The sequence below is a fragment of the Plectropomus leopardus genome, chromosome 7 (assembly GCF_026936395.1).
Source record: "Plectropomus leopardus strain MGB_pleo_1.0 chromosome 7, ASM2693639v1, whole genome shotgun sequence".
NCBI lineage: Eukaryota > Metazoa > Chordata > Actinopteri > Perciformes > Serranidae > Plectropomus > Plectropomus leopardus.
In genome coordinates, this window is record NC_142182.1 from 29,809,093 (window position 1) to 29,832,337 (window position 23,245).

The window sequence follows — 23,245 nt, forward strand, 5'->3', positions numbered from 1 at the left end:
TTGACCCAAGAATTCCTTTTAATGGATAGAAACCAACTGTTCAGCATGAAACACTGGAGAGGACAATAACAGTACATCTTTATGTTTATCCCTGGACAATTTAAGAACTCAAAACAGTCAAGGGAAGGATCAAATGTGTACTTCAGTTTACAGAGGAACATTGATTTCTGTTTACCATGCAAACAGAGTCAGCACATGCATGACAGTTTCCACTGAAAGGGTTTGAGTTCAGTCTCTGGTAGCATAATTTAGACAATGAATTACAAATATGGATGACAGGAATCATGGAGTTTCTGTCTGTGAACGACAACTTCAAAAGTCCTTTGAAGGAGCGGCCTGGTTTTGACTTTCTGTTGGTTATGAAGACCAACAAAAAAGAAAAGTCCGATGCGGAGTTGGGGGAGGCAGGTTACAGGAGAGGGGAAGGGGAGTCGTTGCTAATGTCCTCTGATGATGTTCAAGGCACCAGCACAACTCTCATGGTGTTGGTGTAACCGGTTCCTGGGCGCCAGCCGGTCACAACAATGGCGACATCACCGGACTTAAAGAATTTGCGGTGCTTGCCTACGGATAGAGAAAAGAGGTGTTAGTTTAATAAAGAAAGATTAAATTCATTTAATTGTCTTGTGACTCCTGAAGATGAACAAAATTTCCCCTTACCTCTTGCACCGATTACAGTTTCACTGAAGTGTTAAGAAAAATTCTCTCTCTATTAGACTAATGTTACCAAAAAACATCACCACTCACCAACTTCCAGGGCAAAGTTCACACGCAGGTCAACGTCCTCGGCCCAGACATCGTTGGCGGGCTTGGTGTAGAGCACAGGGTAGATACCGCGGTACAGGTGGGCCTGGCGGGCAGTCTGGGCACAGCGGGTCACAGCAATGATGGGGGCACGGGGCCTGTACCTTGACAGCATGTGAGCAGACCTGCAGGTAGAGGATACAAATTAATACAATGTTAAACTGAAAGGTTCTTAATTGCAACCCCATTTCAAAATATTAGTGTCAAAACTTAGACCTGAAATAATGGATTATTTGCCCAGTTGGAGCAGGCTTTTCATGCATTGTTCATATTTATATCTACAAACAGCAATGCCACAGAATTAATTTATAACCCACAGAACTTGTAAGACCACGATCACCTAACAAAAGCGCTGATGGGCATAAAGAGGGAGGTGGTATTAAGAGCAGAAGTCCATGTCAGGATTCAGGTTGGGGTGGTGGATGGGTCAAACAAAAACAGGACTTTTGGAGTTATTTTAAGGTATGTCATCACCATGTTTCTTTTCCTAAACCTGTAACTCTATTTTTAGTACATAACTTCACATGATGTGACAATGCCGAACTATCTTTCTTTTTACTTAACCTATGTAACTTTACACTGCGTACATGAATTTATGTTAAAAATGTAATGTGACAGCGGCATACATGGGGTAGGAATTCATTAGGTATCATACAAATTTTTGTATTAGTATACATTACTTGGGGACAGTGGAAACAATTTGTAAAACAGAACATTGACAAATGATCAACTTTTTAAGTTGATTTGACAAAATTGTTAGCAAACTGTTACATATTTACAGCTATTCAGCATAAGCATTCATCTGAAGTTGGGATTACGTCCACTTGTCCAATATTCATTCTCTTTCAGCTCACATTTTGGTCTCCCCAAACTCCTGAGGGGGATATACACTATGTTCATCAGCTATTCTCTAACTTTATCTGGCATGTAGTGCTGACCAAATAGTGTACAGTGTGTTATTGGAGCTTCTTCACAGCTGAAAACAAACCATGATAACACTGAGAGTAAAGCAAAATACATTGGGTGTGGCTGCTTTCACATAGAAGCAGATATGTGATTCATTGTTAAGATGGAAATATTGACAACAGCTGCGTTTATTGTGCTATTATCATTAGGAAATCCACAGCTGACAGTAGGTCATCTTCTGTATCATGTGTTGTGAGAATGAGCTCCCAAGTAGAGAGGAACGAACAGGGAGTTAAAATTAACTCATAAAATGTCAAGGTTCAGATCTCAAAAGGTCACAAGTGGAGCACAGATTTTGAGTGCTGTGAAAGTTGGCACACTTCGTATGAGCCGAGGGCTTGTGTTAGGGAGGGAGCGGAGGCGGAGGAATAGAGAGATGTTGTAATGCACCAGTTTCTTTGCTCACAGTGGGCACCGTGTAGGATGTTATGAGTCAGAGCTCTACAGAGGAGGTTTAGTGGACTGCTTTTTTTTCAGAGTCTCACCTGCCAGACTTGGTGAGCACGATGATAGCGCTGGCGCAGCACTTGAAGGAAGCCTCGACGGCACCGATAGCGACGGACTCTGTGGGGTCACGGGTCAGATGAGTGGTGCGACGCAGCTCCTCGAATATCTGCCTGTGGAACATGGCTGCCTCGGCTTCGCGGGCGATCTGAACACGTGAAAACAGATTACAGTAAAGCTGCAGTCACACAGCCACTTTCAGCTGCAGGAGTTAGTTTTTATTTGCAAAGACAAAACAAAGGGGCACTTAACATTAGTGCTGAAGTCTTCATACCTGAAAGCACACTGAGACATGAAGCTAAACAACAGCGGCGGCCATGATGTCCAGGGACTGTTGCGTGCACTGCAGATCCTCAGACACATGCTAGTTGAGTAATATGAACACACAGTTAAGGCACAATGCGAGAGGACAGCAGATGGATGGAGGGAGTGGAGGCGCAAGCGGGATACACGAAGCAACTTGAACAAATACTAAACAAGCTGTTAGTAAAACCCAAGCTGGTACCAGTGAAAGCTGCTTTTCTCTTAATTCTACATGATACAACCTACATCAAAATGCAAAAATAATCTTTAAGATCTTAATATTTAACTGACAAAAGTAACATATTCTAAAGTAAATCTCATCGGTGTGTTGGTAACTTGTTTTGTTATTTATGATCTTGATAATCACTGAACTGGTGGTGCACCATTATGGAAGTTATAGTCAGATGAAGATGCTAAAATGTGTATAACTGAACAATTTTCATGTTCACCACAAACTGTTATGACAATTACTACAGCAAAATGAGTTGGGGTGTTTTTTGTTTTGTTTTTTAAAGTGTAACAAGCAGCTTCTGGTCTGCACAAAACATAGTGCCTTTGAATATAAACTCAAATAGTGCAAAGCCAATAAGTTATAGTATAGTATAGTAATATATTGCATAATTATGTGAATTTGTTAAAAGCACATGAATGTACCACATGCTTCCAGTGTTAGATGGCCTTAAAGGAATACTTCACCCATCAAATGAAAATCAGTTATTAATCCCATGTTTCCCTGATTTCCCATAGAAAACTTTGTATTTCTCGCATGTCTCTATGGAAAACAGAGAATCCAAAAAAGTTAACCTTCTCAAAATCAAAATCATTGGGGTCCGTCAACAGCAAAATTATAGCAAAGCATCCATTTACAAACTCTCATACAACTCTGTATAATCCAAGTCTCATTTATCCATTCATATACACATGCATTTTCACCAAAAACATACTATTTTAACTGAAAGTCAAACTTATCAGTGCTCTCTTTAAAGTCAGAATTCATCACTAAGAGTCCTGTGCATTCAAATGGATAAATGAGACTTTGATTATACTGTGCGAGTTTTGTGAGAGTTTGTAAAAACATTTTTTTTACATAGTTTTGAATAAATTGATGTTTGGCTTTTTCCATGGTCATTTTTCCATGACTAAGTGATACACAAATGGTTATTTTGTGAGTGACGTATTCCTTCGATATATATAATGAGGCCTTCTTGCAGCCACAAATATGAATAATTGCGACACACGACTGCTGCACTGCATGTGCACAATTGTTACAATTTTTTAAGTAAGAAAACAAACCAACATGCAAGACCACTGGTATGGTCTTTAAACATTTAATAATGGGACCAGTCAGGTGTGCTCTTACCCTGTGCTGTGTGCGGACGGCCTCCAGGGGATAGTCTCCCTTGGCGGTCTCACCGCTCAGCATGATGCAGTCGTTGCCGTCCAACACGGCATTGGCGACATCACTGGCCTCAGCGCGAGTGGGGCGGGGTTTCTTGGTCATGCTCTCCAGCATCTGAGAAGAAACAACAAGACTCTCTGATCCACTTTTCTTTTAAAAATGTCTTCTGCAAACCCGTCATTCTGTTGATGTCACAGACCTGTGTGGCACAGGTGATGGGCTTGCCAACCCTCATGCACCTGCCAGTCATCATCTTCTGGGCGATGAAGACCTTCTCAGTTGGGATTTCAATGCCCAGGTCTCCACGGGCAACCATGATGCCATCACTAGCCTCGAGGATCTCATCGAATCTATACAGGAAAAAAAGTCAATTTAACAATCCTCCAAAGATCCAGATCTGTGCAGATCAAGTGTGACCACTGGTAATTTAACTCACCTGCGCACACCCTCGTGGTTCTCCAGCTTGCTGATGATCTTGATGTCCTTGCCCTTCTCACCCAGTGCTTTCCTGACAGCCTGAACGTCAGCAGCTTTACGGATGAAGGAGGCGAAGACCATGTCGACACCCTGCTCCACGCCGAACTGCAGGTCCTGAAGGTCCTTCTCAGACAGAGCAGGCAGGTCAACAGCAGCTCCAGGCAGGTTGACTCCCTTCTTGCTGCCCAGCATACCACCATTCTCAATTTCACACATCAGGTAGTCGTTTCCTTCAGACACACAGAACGAAGAGAAACTTCATTTCCACCATCAAGAAAAATAGACTGTTCTTATGCAACTTTTGTACGTATGCCTACAAAAAGTGATGTACCACAATTTATATGCAAACCACATAATCAGGGAGGCTGTGATCACGTAACCAATGCGCTGACGTGAGTAAAGAAGTAAATCATATTAAGACCAAACGTATGTGTAAGGAGGAGGGTTGGCGTAATGAATGGATCAAAAAACACAGAACTTTCCCCCATTAGAGCAGTGTTTGGAACTGTGTGAAACCATGTGAACACTGAGTCATTTTAGATGTACATCGTCATCAGGTTTATGTTTCTAAATCTAACTTACATAACTTAACTTGCGTAAACCTAACCTACGCTACTTTAAGTACATAACTTCACGATAAACACATAATGTCTTTCGTGTGGCACTTATTCGCTAGATATCATAGAGAATACATTAATCTCAAGGGTGAAAGCAAAATCTATATGAAAGATAGATGTTTGTGTGCTTACCAACTTCCTTAACCTTGAGGGAAATCAGACCATCGTCAACGTAGACGTGGCTGCCGGTCTGCACAACCTTGGTGATGTTCTTGTAGTCGAGCCACAGAGTTTTCTCATCACATTTCTCCATGAACTGGTTGTCAAGTGTGATCTTGATGGTTTCACCCTTCTTGAGCTCAACCTCAGCAGTGCCACTCTAAAAAAAAAAAAAAAAGACCAACGAGAGCTTGTTCATTCTCATTATAAAACCTTCATACAATTACTTGTGTAAAGGCCTTATTAATTTATAATGCTTGTATACTTTGGAATTTGGCAAGAACTCACGCCCTTGATAAGTCCGGTCCTGATTTCTGGTCCCTTGGTGTCCAGAGCAATGGCCAGTGGTCTGTAATCAGCACTTCCTGGGACAAAGCTCTCAGCTGCCTCACGGACATTCTTGATGGTCTCAGCATGGTACTGTAGAAAAAATAAAAATATTCTTTTATCCACACGTGGTAATTTGCCTCGGAATTTGCAGGTTGGCTAAAACACAATATAGTAAATCGCACAATCAATAACATGACATGCATAATATGGAGAACATTAACAGACATGGATCCAGTGTGAATAGTGTTTGATAAATTTAGTCAAGTTTTAGCATTTGTATTAAGGCTTTTTGTAAATGTTCTGGTTGCTGCAGCAGGTCTTCAGCTTCCACCTGAGGGCAGTTTTAGTAATTCTTTAAGAATGAGTCAACAGGACCAGACATCATTAGTCAGACTTTTGCTTCACCTGTGTCTTTTATGTGAATCCTAGTGGCATTTTTTCCCCTCACCAAAAATTTTAACTGGCCATGTTTGCAATTCTGGTCTGTTTTCGTTCTTAGCCCTGAGTTGCCCATACCATGTATACATATTGTTATTATTATCATTATTATTATTATTCTTATTATTATTAAGTTTTAACACTTAGACAGGACTTCTGGAAACAATCTCTAAAATGTCCTTGCTTATATCGTATGAATTCAGCTAGATTTATAATTTGTGCCAGAGGAGTATTTGTCTTCACAGCCAGTATTAACATACACATATTCACACCAAGATATACACATAGCAAAATACAGCCACATACAGATAGCTTAGCAACACATGACAGTGTCCACAAATAGACAGGACACAATGTCTTCATGCATACATTCATTCATTTATCCCAGCTTGCATTTCATTGTATATAATTTTTCTTTTGAAACTTTAATACATTTAGAATACCATAAACGAATTTTAGTAATTTAAAAAATTTGAAAAATTGAATTAATATCTTGTTTTATTTCAGTGGAGAAAAGATGATCCCTAAATGTGTGAAATTCTTTAAATGATGCTTGGACAACAACAGGTGGACAAAAGTGGTCCCGTAGTCACAAGGACAGCACAGCACTAGTGACATATGCGGTAAATCTTGAATGACAACTGCAACACATTTTTAGGACATGACAGTTCATTGTACTTAACAGCTGTCAGGGATTACATAAGAAGTTTCCAAAATAGTTGAGCTGTAGCCATTAAAACATGGTGTTGGTGGTAAATTCAAATACTTTTAATTTCCTGCATCATGTGATGGACGTGTACCACTGTTGCGCTGTCTGTCTATAGCTATGGATCTGGTATATGAACGCTAGGCTGCATGCAAAAAAACAGAAATTCAAAGTCTAATCTGTACACGACTGATGTCCTCAGTTCATAATGAAAATAACAGTGGTTTCACTACATGCCTTCAACTGTTGCTGCAAGGCTGACCCTCTGAGAAGACCTATTTATAGCTGTACTGACAACTGACACACCAGCAAGACAGAGGTCAGATCTATTTTGCCCATCCCATAAAAATCATTCATGGACTTTGGAATTTTCTGGAGTTGTGATCATAATCTTATTTTTTGTTGCAAAAAAATGGCTAAAGCACAGATAGCTTAAAAGCAACTCAGAGTTGAGCTGCAGTGAAAGAAAAAAGCACAGCTTTTAACCTTTGAAGACCAAAATATCAACAGAGGTGTTCACACTACAGCTGATGATCTGGAGGCTCCCCCACTCAGGTGACAGGGAGAAAGGTAAAGAGGATTGGCTTTTAAAGGCGAAGGGTCAATAGTATAAGGTTGGCTAAAGAGTTGGCTTTGATGCAGTTGGCTCACCAAATCCTAAGCTAGAACACAGACCTGCATTGAAGGGGCAAGTACAAGCTCATAGATCATATTACAGCCACAGACAGTCAGCAGGGCACAAGAGTAATATCACACCAATGGCTGCAGCTGCAAAGGGCAAATTCACACTGAATTACTTGCAAAGGGTAAAAACACTACTGCTGTACTGCTCAACCTGGGTTCAAACTGCGCTCACACCTGAATCAGTTATGTCACAGTCGGTGTTTTTTGACACTTTCTGTGACATCACCTTTTGGGATTGTGTAGTGCAAGCGAAGGTTTCAAGATGCAAATAGGGACAAAAAAAAATTGCTGAATATTTTTCATCGACTCACCTCATGTGTTCCATGAGAGAAGTTCATTCTTGCAATGTTCATCCCAGCCTTGATCATTTCCTTGGCCATGTCCACAGATCGGGAGGCAGGTCCTGCATCAAGACAGGTGAATGAACACAAGAGTAAATATCATACTCGTAAAATGACAATGAAATCATCTTTGTTGTTTGGTTTGTCAATGAGTCTGACCGATTGTGCAGATGATGCCAGTGTTGCGAGACACAGCGGGATCAGAGTCAATGTCCAGAAGACACATGTGCTCGAGGAAAGTGTCCGCCATCGCAGCATGCATCTGCTGGGTGTGGATAATGGAAGAGCCCATGTCCTTTGTCTTCGACATGATTGGATCTGTGTCTGCAGGAAACGTCCTGTGGCGACATAGAAGGGAACAGGTGCAATGATCAATTAGTATGTGACAACTCAACCTTAAACATGTATTATGGGTTATAATGGGGTTTTTTTTAATGGGCCACAGAAAGAAGACAGTTCAGGTAAATACTTTGGTGACACAATTGCTCATGGAACTAAGAGCTTGTAATAGAAACTATCATATAAATTTGAGCATATGCATATTCAAAAAGTGTTGAAAGAAAATCAGAAACTAAAGAAAGATTCTATCAGTTATCTAAATGGAAAAGTGCACATTTATAGGAAGGTGTGACCTCTCCAGAGTGACTGTGCGAGCTGACTGAACAGCCTGTGCAGAGAGCAACAACAACAGTACGTGCCTGCCTGACTGCACTCTCCCACATTCCAGCGGGAGTTTATGTGCAGCTGAAGAAGAGGAGCTGGTCACTTGACAGAGGCTAAAGGTAATTTACACCCACAGAGTATAACTCCGGGACTCCAGGAGGAGGCTGAAAAACATAATTTATGCTGCCTGAGGTGCAATGCAGCAGAGTTATCAGGATTCAGCTTACAACCGTCTATTATAATGGAGGTGTGCAACATGCCAAACGTGTGTTGTCAGCCAGTGCATGGAGACACGGTGGGTGTGTGCTGGGAGACTATTCTTGCCACCAGCATTGACCTAAAATAACTCTGGCAGCTGGGAGCAGTTATGGACTGTAGAAATATATCAGAAATCAGATAAATTCATGATTAAAATGTATTTTTTAATATATATAAATACCACATGTGACAAGGTCTAAGCCACTTGCAGGGTTTTTATTCCAAGTAATGTGGAATATTAAAGCTTTGTATAATGTAAGGGTTAATTGCTAAAACAAATGTAATAAATCACAGAGAAACAGATCATACATTATTGCTGCTATTTATTTGGTTTAAGAAAAAAAGTTTCTTAAAACTTGCAGTTTAAATAGAAAAAAACTCTATCTGCGCATTCAGCATTCAGTAGAGATGTAGTATAAGAACAGGATACAGATATATTAATAAGATATGTAAAACTTAACAAATAAATCAAGGTTTGAGAGCTATTTGGAACTGTAGGTCTATGTGAAAACAAGTGCAATTTATTCCAAAATAAAATGTCATTTTAAACGCAGTTTATTTGTATATTTGAAAAATATGTAATACATAAATAAAATGTATGCATAATTATAATGATCATGCAAGTTAAATATATCAATGAGTCAGTAGAGACTTTAGAAGAAAAAGTTTTAGTGATTCACAGTAGTTCTTTTTGCTTTTTTATAAAAAAAAAAAAAATAACATGATAAGAAATGATAATTTCATTTAAAAATTCAGTTAAAGTTAATGAAAAAAGTGTCCTCTCATCTCTGTCTCTCTGTCTCTGTCTGTCATATAGTTGAGTGTCCTTGCTGCTACTCACCTACTGGGAGAACTGTGCAGGGACCAAGACGCCACTGGCTCAGCTGGTGGGACAATTTTTATGCCCTCCACTAACCGGAACTACTTTCCTGTGCTAACAACACCCGGTGACAGGCGATATAGAGCGCGAGAGTCAAAGCAAGATTAACCCTTTGGACAACAAGCTGAAGGTATGTTTTTCAGACGGGCGTAGTTTTCTATGTGTAAATGTCAAGTTCTGAGTTAAATTTCGAGATAAAATATCAGAAGTTGGAGAAAAGAAATATTGAGGGAGGATACAGCGCAGGTGCGGGTGTTGTTCGCCCGGCCAATCACAAAGCTCCCAGCTGAGTGTTGAACATGAGCCTGGGTCATCAATTTGGACCGGAGGCAACTTAAATTATGAGCAACAGAGTGACCTTTCAGCTCTAATCTAGGCGCTGCTACTTTACTGCCTTTTAAGAATATAGATAAACCTGTTATTACACTACACTTTTCTGCTGTATCTTTTGTTCTTTTATTATTATATTGTTATTATTGTAATTATTATTATCGTTATTATTATTGCTATTATGTTTTTTCTTCTATTTCCTTTTATTTATCTCAAGATCATTTGCATATTTCAGTATTTTTTGTATGGTTGTCTTTGCTTGTACCTTGATAACTCAGTCAAAATATGTTTAATATGTGCATTCTATGGGCTACTTTTAATGACCAGTCTTTATTTACTGACCCCTGACCTCAAGCTATCCTTAAACACAATTCTCACACAAACCCCTAAATTTTACTAATTTTTGCTTAAAGTTAAATCTTTTTTTAAATTAAGTTTTTTAAATGAATGTATTGGAAAATGTATTTCTTACAAATTTCTCACATAAAACATACTTTTGATTTAGCTCTCTAGCTTACTGTCCAGATCCATTATTATTGACATCATAATGTCAAATGTTGTGGATTCATCGAGATGCGTCAGATGCACAACTATGTCCGGACTTTAAGTATTGTTTTTCTTTATCTTATTTATGTGTATTTTTTCTTTATTATTATTTAATTAACTTGAATTACTTTTCCCTCCCTTGTATCATTGCACTACGAAGCTGACACATCATCTCCTTAATTTCTTTTCTTTCAGGTTAGACTTGTTTTATGAACCTAGCAGGGCTGGGATTGTGTTTTCATTCCTGTATCATGACATACCACTTAAAATGCATTCAGCTTGATATAGAGTGACAATGTTTTAAAATTAGAGGAAAGGGGCAGCCAAGCTGAAAATTACAAGTAGTGGAGGGTGTTACAGCTGACATGTCAGATAAACAGCAAATGCTTGCAGAGACACAAACTCGATATTAACCTGCTCACATATTATACAGAAGCACAAATGTAATCGATCAGGTATAGCAAATGTCACACCTTTACTTAAAATAGAGTAGTATATTATACTGTGAGTGCAACTCCACCATATGTTTGGTTGTCACTCTATCACTGTGCCGTATGTTATGGTAAATGCATATATATAGATGAGGCTCGTGTAGCCTGAGGAACATAATTGGAACATGCCGTACCACAACATAAAACCAGACCCTCCCAGTGCCATGTTCAACATATATGTTGACTCCCCTCAGTTATTTAATACAATCAAATGTGCAATCTCAGCCCTGCACAGCAACACAATCATATTTACTATATTTACTAATAGGGGTACTCCATTTTTTAAGCAAATTTACCTTCTACCCTCTAAAATATTTTTAACTACGTATTAATTTGATGGGAAAGCTGCAGGTTTGCTCATCTGCTAACCGGATAGCAAATTGACCTAAATTCTAAGATGCTTTAAAATAACCTTAAAAAATTAACCTTAACTGGACCAGAAATATGTAGTGAGTCCTGAGAGCTAATATTTACTACAACAAAATAACTTCTATAAACATTTATACCTTGTGGAGCTGTTTAGAAGGAGCTATTTAGTATTTCCTTTGTGCATCTTTTACGACTCCAAAGGATCCTTGGAACGTGTGGATGCTATGATCCTTAAGAAGCGGAAATTTAACTCCAAACGACCTTCCACACTCCTCCTGTCCATGTATGGATAATGTAGACAACCTACAGATGGAATTCTCCATCTTTAGGTTGCCAGAGGCTCCCCTGGCTCTACTGGCTGCAGAGAAATGCAACAGTTCTCACTGCACTTTTGCTTCACCTGCATGTATTTAGTTTTGAAGTTATTATGTTGATTTTGGCATCAAAAGTTATCTGAGCATGCATATCACACTGTGAAAAATAGGTCTGTAGGTTTTCATATAATAACAACCATTCTTATTTCACAATATTCAAGCAAAATCTAAGACAGTCTAATTTGCTGTTATATTCTCTGTATGGTATCTACACATCTGTGTCCCATATAAACACTACACACTGATTCTAAGCAGATTTGAGTCTGTAGATTGAGATTCAGTCTGTAGTGTGCAATGCGAACGTAACAAAATTCAGTATGGCATAATAGCATGCATACTAAAGCCGCTTAATTTCTCTGTGTGCTGGTGATGGACACGGTTCTGTCACAATGCAATGTGCAAAGGAAAAGGTGATGTCACGCAGAGTTGCAAAAAACTTGTAGATTTTAGGTAAAAGACCGTTGTGAATGCCCAAGACAACTATTAGTTCTGTAGAAAACATTTAGATGAAATTCAACTGTGAGTGACATCTTAAAATCACTGTTTGATTTTAGTACATAGTGTATCCAAAGTGCATAGTTTGAATTGGGACATACTGTCCATCTGTGGCTCTCTGTCTCCTGTTTTCTCTCTTTCACAGCAACAGCTCTCTCTTGTGGACAGCTGCTTAAATTGTGTTTATGCCTCAAAAGTGCTTCTGCATGAGTGTTGACCTGCACAACAGCTGTAATGTGCAAAATTGTGTAATCAAAACTAAGTTATTAAATATTAATAAGTCTCTGCTTTAAAAAACCCTCAGCTGCACTACATATTCAACGTTACGCCACATACATTGTAAGTGCACAGTCCATAGCGGGGGTTCTGCTATCCCACACAGTGTGTGTGTGTGTGTGTGTGTGTGTGTGTGTGTGTGTGTGAGTGTGTGTGTGTGTGTGTGTGTGTGTGTGTGTGTGTGTGTGTGTGTGTGTGCTTACGTCCATGCGCGCTTGCATGTGTGTGTGGGTTTGGAGAGTTGAGTTATAACAATGAGTTATACAAATGATTTTGATCAAAATCTCTCCTTCCATTTCATTCCATTATCCATTATCCATCCTTCCATTATGTTTTAAAAACCATATTTGTTTTCTTTAGTGTAACGTGAAATTCATTCAGATTTCTTTGTTTATATGATTTTATGCTGTATGTGCAAAGAGCCAGACTCTCTGGGGTATGGTTAAGACTCATACCATATAACTGTAATGTCCCTGATTCATTTCCAACTTGAGATCATATCCCTCCTTCTCTCTGTTCATTTCCTGTCTGTATCTACAATCAGATAAAATAGAGCGAGATCTTAATTTTGAAAAGTTATCTGTTTAAACATTTACAAACTTGTGTTTATATCAGGTAACCTCTTAATAAATCTTAATGTAGACTGTTTGGTTTCTACAACAGATGCAGTTCATTTTGTATAGAGCTGGTTGCTATGGAAACCTGATTCCTGTACCATCCACTGTGGACCTGTTGTATGTCTGTCTTGTGGAATAAACAGGTCTGAGCATCATGGTATAGCAGTGGTTACATCAGATGTGAGGTGAGTGAATAGGCCTACAACACACAAATTTCAAAAAATGAATCAGTATCCCTGCTACCTTTATGGAGCCCACAATGCTTTGTTGTCACTCTGTCTAAGGCGTGTTGACTCACCTCCGCAGAAACTTTCAGATGCCTTAAAGTCAGTCTATTCTCACTGTTCATGCACAGCATTGGCAGTATTTACAGTGCAGGCGTTCATGCTATTGTGCCCACCCACTATAAATATAGACTGCCACATTGCAAACACCCACTCATGTCTAAGTGGATTACTGTGAGAAAAGCATTTGTTAAGAGAAGACCTGCACAGATGTATGCAGTCTTCAAAGAGTCTAATCTGGCCAGACTGCAGAGCAGCAGGCGACTGCTAACAAGGGTAACTGCAGATTAAGGTCAGACTGCAGTGCAGCAGACAGACAGGAAAACTAACAAATGTCAAACATCACCTACTTCACTATCCTTCAAATGTGCCACCACGGCAGTCTTCAAATGGATTAATGAACCTGACTTTTCAAGGGTTTGGAAAATAGTTTGATACATGTTTGTTTTTCTCTTCTTTTACAAAGGAATACATGCCATGGAGTGGTTGGTGCTCCTATCACACTGATCATGAAAGCGTAAGACTTGTAGCTGCAGGTGTTGACCTCCGCCGCTCCTCTTTCTGGACCAGGTTCAGCTGATCAGGCCGTTAGTACCTGCAGCCAATCACGTGACGCTGAAGTCAGAGACAGAACATGTGGGAACTGCCGTTCAAGCCCAGAGGGTGAGAGGACGGCCAAACACACACAGACAGCCAAGCCATCAAACTGGAATATTCTTGTTTTTAATGTCACATGGTCTTAAGATTTTTTTGTTTTTTACTGTTATAGCATTACTTTGTTTGCTCACTTGAATTATGTGGAAACTTCAAGTTTTTTCAGGAAGGTAAGATAAGCACTTTTCAGCTTTGTGCCACTGACATCGTTAACATGTTGCTGTCTTTGAATGAGTTCCTCAGGGACATAATGTCCTCAGGGACATTATGTCCCTGAGGATGCTTAGATAAATGTGATTGTCATAATGGAAATATAGTTTCAGTAATATTTTCATATACATGTAGAGGTATCTAAGCTAATAAAAGTTGCATATGTTTTTCCAGCATCTTTGTTTCAGTCACAGTGGAGGGAACAACTGTTGATTGTTGCTGAAAAAGTTCCAAACTACTAAACATATGGTGAGTCTGTGAGCCCCAAATTCACCTTTCATCTATCACAGTCTGATATGTCTTCAGGTAGTAAGATGTTTGCATCCACAGACGATAAACCTTAACAATTTTTTGATGATGGATCAGTGGTTTGACCTGCATGTGTGTTAAAATCAGTGGCAGTCTCGGCTGCATGGTTGGTTGACTTTGTTTGGGTGGACAGAAGGAAGTAATTAGCGTTGTAAATAAGACGATCTTTTGATTGACAGCTTCTCCCATTAACCCAACAGGAGACCGAGTGCCAGCAGTGGGCAGACAGCCAAACTGATGAGGACAGTGACACAGAGCAGATCCTGTGTGGAATCCATGTAAGAATTACTCTCTGGTGCTTTGGATGTCATTTTTAGCGCAATCAATTATCATCATAATGACAACAACCTACAGTAACAGCTGCTTATGCGGTTTTATTTGAAGTCACAAATTGTCATTGTAGTCACTGAATGTTGGAATGGCAATGGATCACCTTAGTTTGCATATTGAGGAGTAAAGTTTGGGGTAAAATGTTTCTTGATACGTTAAATCAGAATATACACCATTGATAAATGCTGTATAAAATTATAATATAGCTGCAAACAGATATGAGGACATTTTGACATCATTTAAGTGTTTATTCATGTATTTGTCAACAATTTATCTTTTAAGAAATACAATAAATGATTGATTACACACATACAGCCATATTAAATATTATGTATGTAAGAAAATATTGATACACTTGAGCATCGCAATATATTTTGTTACACTGTAACATTTCTAAAAAAAAACCCCACAGTATTGAATTTTAATTGATAGTTTACATGCAAAGATTTGTGGCGGGGATTTATTTTGTGTTGTATTTAAACGCCCGACTGCTTAATATCAGTGTTGTAATCTAGTTTAAGTCATTTGACTGTCAGTCTGATATAACAACATTTCGCTAGCGTGTTACAGGGATGGTGATAAATACAAATGCTGCTCCCACTGTACACAAAGAGCTCCAATTGCAAAAGAAAAAAGGAAAAAACACTTTTACTCAGATTTTATGCATATGATGATCTGTTATTACTGTGATTTTCTAAAATTAAATTCTAAAATATGTTGTATGTGCCGTGATATGTATTGTATTAATAAGTTGTTGCAAATATGCAGCCCACTTTATTATGTATTACTACATAATCAGCTGTAATTAGCTGTTTATACACATGCACAGGTTCCTTGCAGTCAGGTTTAAAACTGGTCATGAATGTGTTTAAAACTCATAAAGTTAATCACGTTAAGCCTCAAGGATTATTACTGACCATAACTTTCCGACTCAATGTCCACACACTAGATGTCTTCTGCAGCTTTATCACAGCTTGCAGCCTTCACCATTAAAAGACACACAGAAGTTGCATGCATAGTAACTTTAATAAACACTTAAACTTTTACTTATATCTGCTTGCAACTACAGTATAGTGTGTTATGGTGAGTGTTTTAATTGTTTATATACTGCTTATAAATGCTAAATAAATTGTTACCCACATTATATCTTAAGAAGGGCTTAACATCTTTTACTCAGCCATTGTTGTAAAAATGTGTGACTGGTTTAATCCCTCAGCCCCCTGTGGTGCTGAGCTGTTTGGGCCATAAGGTAAGTATGTTAGTGTTTGTCTCGGCAGGAGAGCTGTGCCGCTGACCTGACTCACCACCCTCAGCTGGATGCAGACATAGAGGCGTTCAGGACTTTGTATTCAGACTCTGCAGTCTCCATCAGGTCAGAACATCTTTTCTTATTCATGGTTTTAAAAGGATCACTGCGGCTTTTCTACAATGTCAAATTTCCGCTTCCTCCTCTTTCTTCTTTTAGGGAGTATGGGTCAATTGATGATGTGGATGTTGACTTGAAAATAAATGCCAACGTTTTGGATGTAAGTTAAATTTGCAGCACAGTCAGTGTCAGTACAGTATATCGACATGTTTGCATGTTGGTGTGTTTTATGTGATTGCATTGTGTGGTGTTCACAGGAGGAAGTGGCCAAGGCCTGGAGGATTAACCCATCAGAGCCCATTGTTATCCGTCTGCACTTTTCTTTGTCTCAGTATCTGGATGGACCTGGTGAGCATCAATAACACTGCTGCACACCAGATTTACTATTAACTTTATGTGACACAAGATTAAGTGATGTTTCTTACCACAGCACCTTCAGTAGAAGTCTATCAACCATCCAACACAGATCATTTCAGCCTTGGAAAACAACTACAGAAGTGAGTGTGAATACTATCATTTTTATGACAATTAGTACATGTCCTTTATTTATCATTAAATATGTCATTTTAAACTTTTTAGTTCAAAAATGGATGAAGATGTTAAACCTTTTCTATGGCATTGCAACACGTTTCCCAACTCCCAAATACAGCAGCTTGGTCAGTGGCTTTTTGTTTCAAACCATGATGCTCTCTATAGCGTCAATTTTGGACGTGTCAGTTTCTGCTCATAACTATAACTACGATGTTCACAGGTTATGGAGGTTTTTGTACCAAAACTATTTCGTTAGGTTTAGTAAAAGATTGTTATTTGGATTAAAATTGATGCTGACTTTTGGTTTCACATGGGACACAAACAGCCGTCTCCCAGGTTAAAGTCTGTGTTTGTTTGACCAATGCCTCAGCCCCTACCTTCTTCCTATGCTGACGTTCTTGCTCTTTAGACTAAACAGTTGAAAGCCTAGTGCTCCAGATGCTAGAGACTGCCTTGTGTGTTGGTATCAGATGCTGAGCGGTGTGACAAAGCAACGGTATTTTACGATGACCTGAGATAGCCTACTGATTACTCAGAAGAAATCCTCATTTCTTTTCCCCAGTATTCTCCTAGTCTTCTTATCTCGGGAGTGGAAACATCTGACCAATGAGAACATTGTAGTCCGACAGAAGAGAAGACACAGCTGGTTCAGGCCAAGTGGAACCATCAAGAAATTTCGGGCAAGACTTAGCATCTGGCTCCCACCATCAAAGTATGTGACAGTCTGATGAATATGGCGGTTTTATCACTGACTCACTCTGATCTGAAGTCTCTTTACATTTTTGCTGTTTCCTCCCTCACTGTGATCAGGTCTAATGAGCTCCAGGAACCCACAGTGAGAGGAAAAATCATTTCGCCAGTGATGAAACTAAACCGTTTTACTAATCAGACAACTTCATACTCCATCAAGAATCCCAGAGGAGAGCTTTTCACCTATACACCCAGTGGAAAGGTAAATTCAGAGATATTGCTCTGTCACAGTCACTTGAGTATTTCGTGGTTGCTGTTGCTGCATTTTTGCAAGACTTTGTCCCTCTAATAACTCAATAAGTTCTTTATGTGTTTAGTCCTCCTGTTCTGTTCAACTCTAAGGAGAAGCAATGATGTTCTCAGGTCAAATTGACTCAGTGCATGTTTAACCATCTCAAACTAGCATATGTTTTCTCCCAAAACAATATCTTTAGCTCAATTAATGTTAATTTCATTAATTATTAGTGTAATCAAGTTTTTCACCTCTTACAGATCATGGTTTACTGACGAGACTTCACTTGTTTTCCATAAAAAATGTTTTAAAAAATTCAAACAGTTGTTTTTTTCTGTTTGTTTGTTTTTCCAACATTTTAAAATATGTTCTGTTATGGGGGCATGTTGATCAATTCAAACAACACATCTCTTCTGTTCTTCACATTTCATTCTTCCTTTAAATTTAAATTTAAATCTTAAAACCACAGTCATTTTTTAACAATGTTGAAAATGTTTACAACAGGAAACCTGAACAAGAAGGAGAGAACATTTTGTTTGTATTTCTAAAGTCTATTATATAATAGAAACAGGGGGGTTAATAAAAGTGTTTGTGTTCCTTCCTCCACAGCGGGTGGTGGTGTCAGCAGTTAAGTCATCAGCACAGCTCAGCACCAAACAGCTGTTAGAGCTACTTTTCTCAACCCAGGCCATCAGGCACTGTAAGACCACCCCGAGCCTGCAGCACGGCTTCTTGGTTCAGGTAATGCAGCAGAAATAAGGCAGTATAATATTTTGGCAGAGAGGGACATTTCAGAGTAACTGCACCCAGTCTCATAATAAACATTGCACTGACATCTACTGGTGACTTTATACTCTTTGTACAGCCAATGCAGCAGCGTTTGAGAGTGGCACTATCATGCAGTATTAGTACTTGTGTTGCACCCTCTTATTGTTGAAGTTTACTACAGTTATTCTGCCATTCTCTGCTATTATCAAAGAAAAACTCGTTTTCGTTGTTGGTATCAAAAATTGTACTGAATATCGATATTTTTTAAGGCATTGAATCATAGGTGGAAATTCCAGTGTCCTAAAAACACCAGTACAAAGTGCTCCAAAGATGACTTTAAGAAATGATAATACACAGAACAATGTAGACCACAAAAACAACAAAAAAGACAAAAACAATTTCACAATTTGAGACCAATGCACCAATGCACCAATTGATAAGAAAAAATGTAAAAAAAAAAAAAAAAAAAAAGGAATTTCAAAATAGATATAGCAATACTAATCCTAATACTACTACCACTAATAATACTACTAATAATATAAGGTCTGGCTAGACTAAAAAATAAAATAAATATAAAAGACAAAATATATTTAAAACAAAAAAAGGCAAATAAAACCGGTAAGAGGGAGGAAAAACATAAATAAAATAAATGAAAAAGGTATATAATGTCTATAAACCTTCTTACATTGTAAAAAAAAAAAAAAGTACTTGAAACTGAAGCGACCACATTCTGAAGTGTTCAGGGTTGAAAATTTGAATCTCATTATTAGCTTGTATGAAGCAGATAGTGGGATGGAATGCCACAAAGTCTGTAATGATGTTTTCCATTGTGTTGACAGATAATGAGGTATGCCGAGCAGAGACTCCCCACACTGAATGAATACTGTGTTGTTTGTGATGAGCGCCATGTGTTTCAGAATGGCCCGATGTTAAAGGTACATGCCTGCAAATAAATAAGTTGTAAATTTACTACTTAATGAGAACTAAAAAAAATGCACTTAACTGTTGATATAATGTCACCATTCTGTTTTGTGTGTGCTTATAGCCGGCAGTTTGCACCAGGGAACTGTGTGTGTTTTCCTTTTATACGTTGGGGGTTATGTCTGGAGCTACAGAGGAGGTAGCCACTGGTGCAGAGGTTGGTAACACACGTGCACACTTTTATTGGAAGTCTGGGTGATCGTAATATAAGACTGATGTATTGCAGTAATGTTTGTTTCACAGGTAGTTGACCTGCTGGTGGCCATGTGCAGAGCTGCTCTTCAGTCTTCACGCAAGAGCATCATATTTGAGCCGTACCCCTCTGTTGTTGATCCATGCAATCCCAAAAGCCTGGCCTTTAGCCCCAAGGTATAAACTAAAGCAATCTGATGTATTACTGACTTAATTTGTAACTCCTCAATATGTCATTTATTTTACACCTGAAGGAATCATGTGTGTTTGTTGCAGAGAAAGAGCTATGAGAGGCTGCAAAAAGCACTGGACAATGTCTTGTTAATCAGGAGGATGGCACAGGTGACTGATCTTAATCCGACACTCATGACACCGTTTTCATATCTGGTTCTCCTCGTCTGACACTAATCTGAAAGCTGTTGTATTAATATCAGATGGATCAAACTGCATTTTTTTCTTATCCAGGGTCCATATTCAGAAATAAAGAAGCAGATGGATAAGATAGACCCTCTCGCTCATCCCTTACTACAATGGTGAGTGAAACAATCTGAACATATTTTCTTTCTGTTGCATAACCTTGATCAAACCATCAAATCCAAATGTTTCTTAGCTTCACATCCAGGTGTGGTTTTGTATGTTTGACAACAGGATTTTGTCAAGCAACAGATCACACATTGTCAAGCTTCCACTGAACAGGGTATGATAGAGCAGTTCACAGCTAGAATATGATGCTTCAAAGGGACATTTCACCCCAAAATCAAAAATAAATACATTTTTCCTCTTATCCATAGTGCTTTTCATCTACAGATTGTTTTGGTGTGAGTTGCTGAGTGTTGGAGATATTGACCATTGATATGTCTGACTGCTCTCCAATATAATGGAACTACATGGCACTCGACTTGTGGTGCTCAAAGCCCCCAAAAAAGGGTATTGAAGTAAATGATAACCACATTTAACAGTAAAACTGTATCAAGGCATCAGTTTACAAACTCTCACACAACTCATGCAGTATAATCAATCTCTCATTTATCCAGCAATATGCTCAGTGCTTTTCTCAGCTGCATATGGCTTTGATGTGAAACACCTTTTGTCTTCGTAATTATTCAACTTTTGAAAGAAAGAAAGTGAGACAGGGAGTGAGCATCTACTCATGGACGAGAGGCTTGTGACAGCACAAGGTGTAAACATTAATGGTGTCCTCCTTGGCTGAAGTGTAACGTTAGGTAGTTTAGAGGTGCTAGGTGAGCTAGCTGTTGTCACACCAAAACAACCTAGATTGATAAATAGTGCTATAAGTAAATATGTATTTTTGATTTTGGAGTGAATTGTCCCTTTAACTCAGTAGTTGCAGGTTTTAGAGCTGTAGTACTGTAGTTAAAGTTAGCAACCATTAGCAGACTGGCTTTTTATACTTCATATAAATTTTATTGTTTGTGCTGTCTCATCTGTTTTTGTATCACTTCATGTACCACAGCAACTCGAGTTCATGCACACTCCCCATCAGTTCCTGTTGATCAGCAGCCCTCCATCCAAAGAAGCTCGTTTTCAATCTAGCAAGAAACTTTATGGCAGCACCTTTGCTTTCCAGTGAGTAAAAACAAAGCTGTGCCACTGATAAAAAAAATAAAAACATACACGATATGACCCCTGCTTCACCTTATCTTCTCTTCTTACAGTGGTTCCCACATTGAAAACTGGCACTCTATTTTGAGAAATGGGCTGATTAATGCCTCTTATACAAAATTACAGGTAAAGTATGAAAATAACAAAGGGTTTTGTATTCCGTGAGCTAAATCAATGTAAGCTTTTAAATCTAATGGCATGTCACAGTGGAGATTTCAACAGAATTTTGAATTGGTTTTTTTTTCAGATTAAGTGTATACTTAGTCCTATGAGACTTAAGGATTTGAAATTAACTAAAGTGTTCACATTGTTTCTTACACAAGCTTCATGGAGCTGCATATGGGAAAGGCATCTATCTGAGTCCTGTCTCAAGCATATCATTTGGATATTCTGGTATGAATGTGCACCTTTTTTTTTTTTATGAATACCACATACAAAATAAACCGTTTATTCAAAGATAATTCGTCCTTATTGATTCTACAATGCTTTTCTTTTGTTTGATTTTTATTTTTTAAATTTATCCTTCGTCTTTGTACAGAGATGGGTAAAGGGCGACACCAAATGCCGACCAAAGAAGAACTTATAAAGAAATACAACCAAATAAACAAAATCAAACAGGTAGATTATCAGTCACATTTGTTCAAACTTTATCCACTTGCCCTTTTTTTCCATTTTCTCTCATTTTTTTTGGTCTCTTATCCTATATTCTTTTCTTGTCTTAGGGACAGCCGGGACAAGCCAGATTTCTGCAAAACACAAACCTAAACTGCATTGCTCTCTGTGAAGGTACATTTGAGACAATACATACATTACAAGTTACAAAGAGCACTGATTTTAGGAATGATTTGGGGACAGTGTTTTTTAAAACGTTTTCTGCATGTCGAAACAGTCATAACTTCCAAGGACCTTCAAAAACATGGGAACATCTGGGTGTGTCCGATATCTGACCATGTGTGCACACGTTTCCTCTTTGTGTGAGTATAAAATGAAGCAGCAGAAACTCAATTGTGTGGAAAAACTCATTCCACATTTCCACATTATGTTGCAGCAACTCTCTACTTTTGTCTTTCTCAGGTATGAGAACGGCCAGGTGGGAGATGTTCACATCAACACTCAGGAAGCTGGGATCCGCAGGGAAATTTTACAAGTAATTGCTTCAAAGATGTGTTGAGAAAACAAATGATTTATGATTAGAATGCAGATTTCATCACTCACTAGCTGAGAACAGCTCTTACTTTCTGTGTGGCTAAACTTTTAAACTTTTACACTTTAAGCTTTTATTGGTTTGACAAGTGGGCATAAAACAATGGTTTTATTTAATTTATTATCTTTTGTTTGAATGAAAAACATTGACCAAAAGAAATTGAAATACCACCACAAAACTGAAGAGGTCGTCTCCTCTTTCTGTTAGCAACTGTAATTATCAGTGTTGGGGAAAAGCTAGTTACATGTAAAAGAGTTGCATAATTGCTTTAGAAAATAGATGTAATGGTAATCTGTTACAGTTATTGAAAAAAAGGAATTAAATAACAATTACTAATCAAAATGTCTGTGATTACAAAGCAATAACTTTTTTTACATTTCATGTAAAGTGTCTTTGAGTACTTAGAAAAGTGCTATACAAGTCCTATCCATTATAATTATTAAATACTTAGCCTATTACATTTTTGACGGGGTAACTAGTAATCTGTAACTCATTTCACTTTAAGAGTAACTTTCCCAACACTGTCTGTAATATCTGATGGATGAAACTTGTTTGTTGCGTCAAGCACCTGTAAAAGCTTTTTTTTGCCTTATATCATCATTTAAATATGATGTATGATATATGCTATAAACACACACACTTTTGTACATTTTTATAACCGCAGTTTTTTAAAATAAATATTTTCAGTACTTTCTAATTTTGTTAAACAAGTCAATTGTTTCTTTTGTTCCTTTTGCATGTCAATGCAGCTTGCCCACAGCCCAAGTCCACTTTGTTACTTGTG

At 38.3% G+C, this 23,245-nt stretch overlaps 2 protein-coding genes across 2 annotated transcripts; one reads left to right on the top strand and one right to left on the bottom strand.

The window, feature by feature from the left end:
* On the bottom strand, positions 1–9,565 carry pkmb (pyruvate kinase M1/2b). The gene is made up of 11 exons (XM_042496765.2): positions 9,491–9,565; positions 7,888–8,066; positions 7,699–7,790; positions 5,518–5,649; positions 5,203–5,389; positions 4,413–4,683; positions 4,176–4,326; positions 3,938–4,090; positions 2,256–2,422; positions 748–929; positions 1–564 (listed from the first exon to the last, which is right to left on the bottom strand). Exons 2-11 carry the CDS (start codon positions 8,036–8,038, stop codon positions 458–460), a joined length of 1,593 nt encoding a protein of 530 aa, XP_042352699.1. The 5' UTR covers positions 8,039–8,066; positions 9,491–9,565; the 3' UTR covers positions 1–457.
* A 3,568-nt stretch (positions 9,566–13,133) lies between these two features.
* Positions 13,134–23,158, top strand: LOC121950412 (protein mono-ADP-ribosyltransferase PARP6-like). Its single transcript, XM_042496402.2, has 24 exons — positions 13,134–13,212; positions 13,778–14,135; positions 14,350–14,424; positions 14,685–14,762; positions 16,092–16,186; positions 16,280–16,340; positions 16,438–16,528; positions 16,611–16,677; positions 17,274–17,423; positions 17,522–17,663; positions 18,303–18,434; positions 19,301–19,396; positions 19,507–19,599; positions 19,686–19,811; positions 19,911–19,976; positions 20,100–20,167; positions 20,283–20,331; positions 21,109–21,221; positions 21,311–21,383; positions 21,581–21,650; positions 21,796–21,875; positions 21,980–22,043; positions 22,147–22,231; positions 22,332–23,158. Exons 3-24 carry the CDS (start codon positions 14,422–14,424, stop codon positions 22,426–22,428), a joined length of 1,899 nt encoding a protein of 632 aa, XP_042352336.2. The 5' UTR covers positions 13,134–13,212; positions 13,778–14,135; positions 14,350–14,421; the 3' UTR covers positions 22,429–23,158.
* The last annotated feature ends 87 nt before the right edge of the window (positions 23,159–23,245 follow it).

Excerpts from the sequence above, each read along its gene's own strand:
- pkmb (XM_042496765.2), bottom strand. The coding sequence starts at position 8,038 with ATGTCGAAGACAAAGGACATGGGCTCTTCCATTATCCACACCCAGCAG. Across the intron at positions 5,650-7,698 it reads TCTCTCATGGAACACATGAG|TACCATGCTGAGACCATCAA; the intron begins GTGAGTCGATGA and ends TTTTTTCTACAG. Across the intron at positions 4,327-4,412 it reads AACCACGAGGGTGTGCGCAG|ATTCGATGAGATCCTCGAGG; the intron begins GTGAGTTAAATT and ends TTTCCTGTATAG.
- LOC121950412 (XM_042496402.2), top strand. Across the intron at positions 18,435-19,300 it reads AGCACGGCTTCTTGGTTCAG|ATAATGAGGTATGCCGAGCA; the intron begins GTAATGCAGCAG and ends TTGTGTTGACAG. Across the intron at positions 20,168-20,282 it reads GCTCATCCCTTACTACAATG|GATTTTGTCAAGCAACAGAT; the intron begins GTGAGTGAAACA and ends GTTTGACAACAG.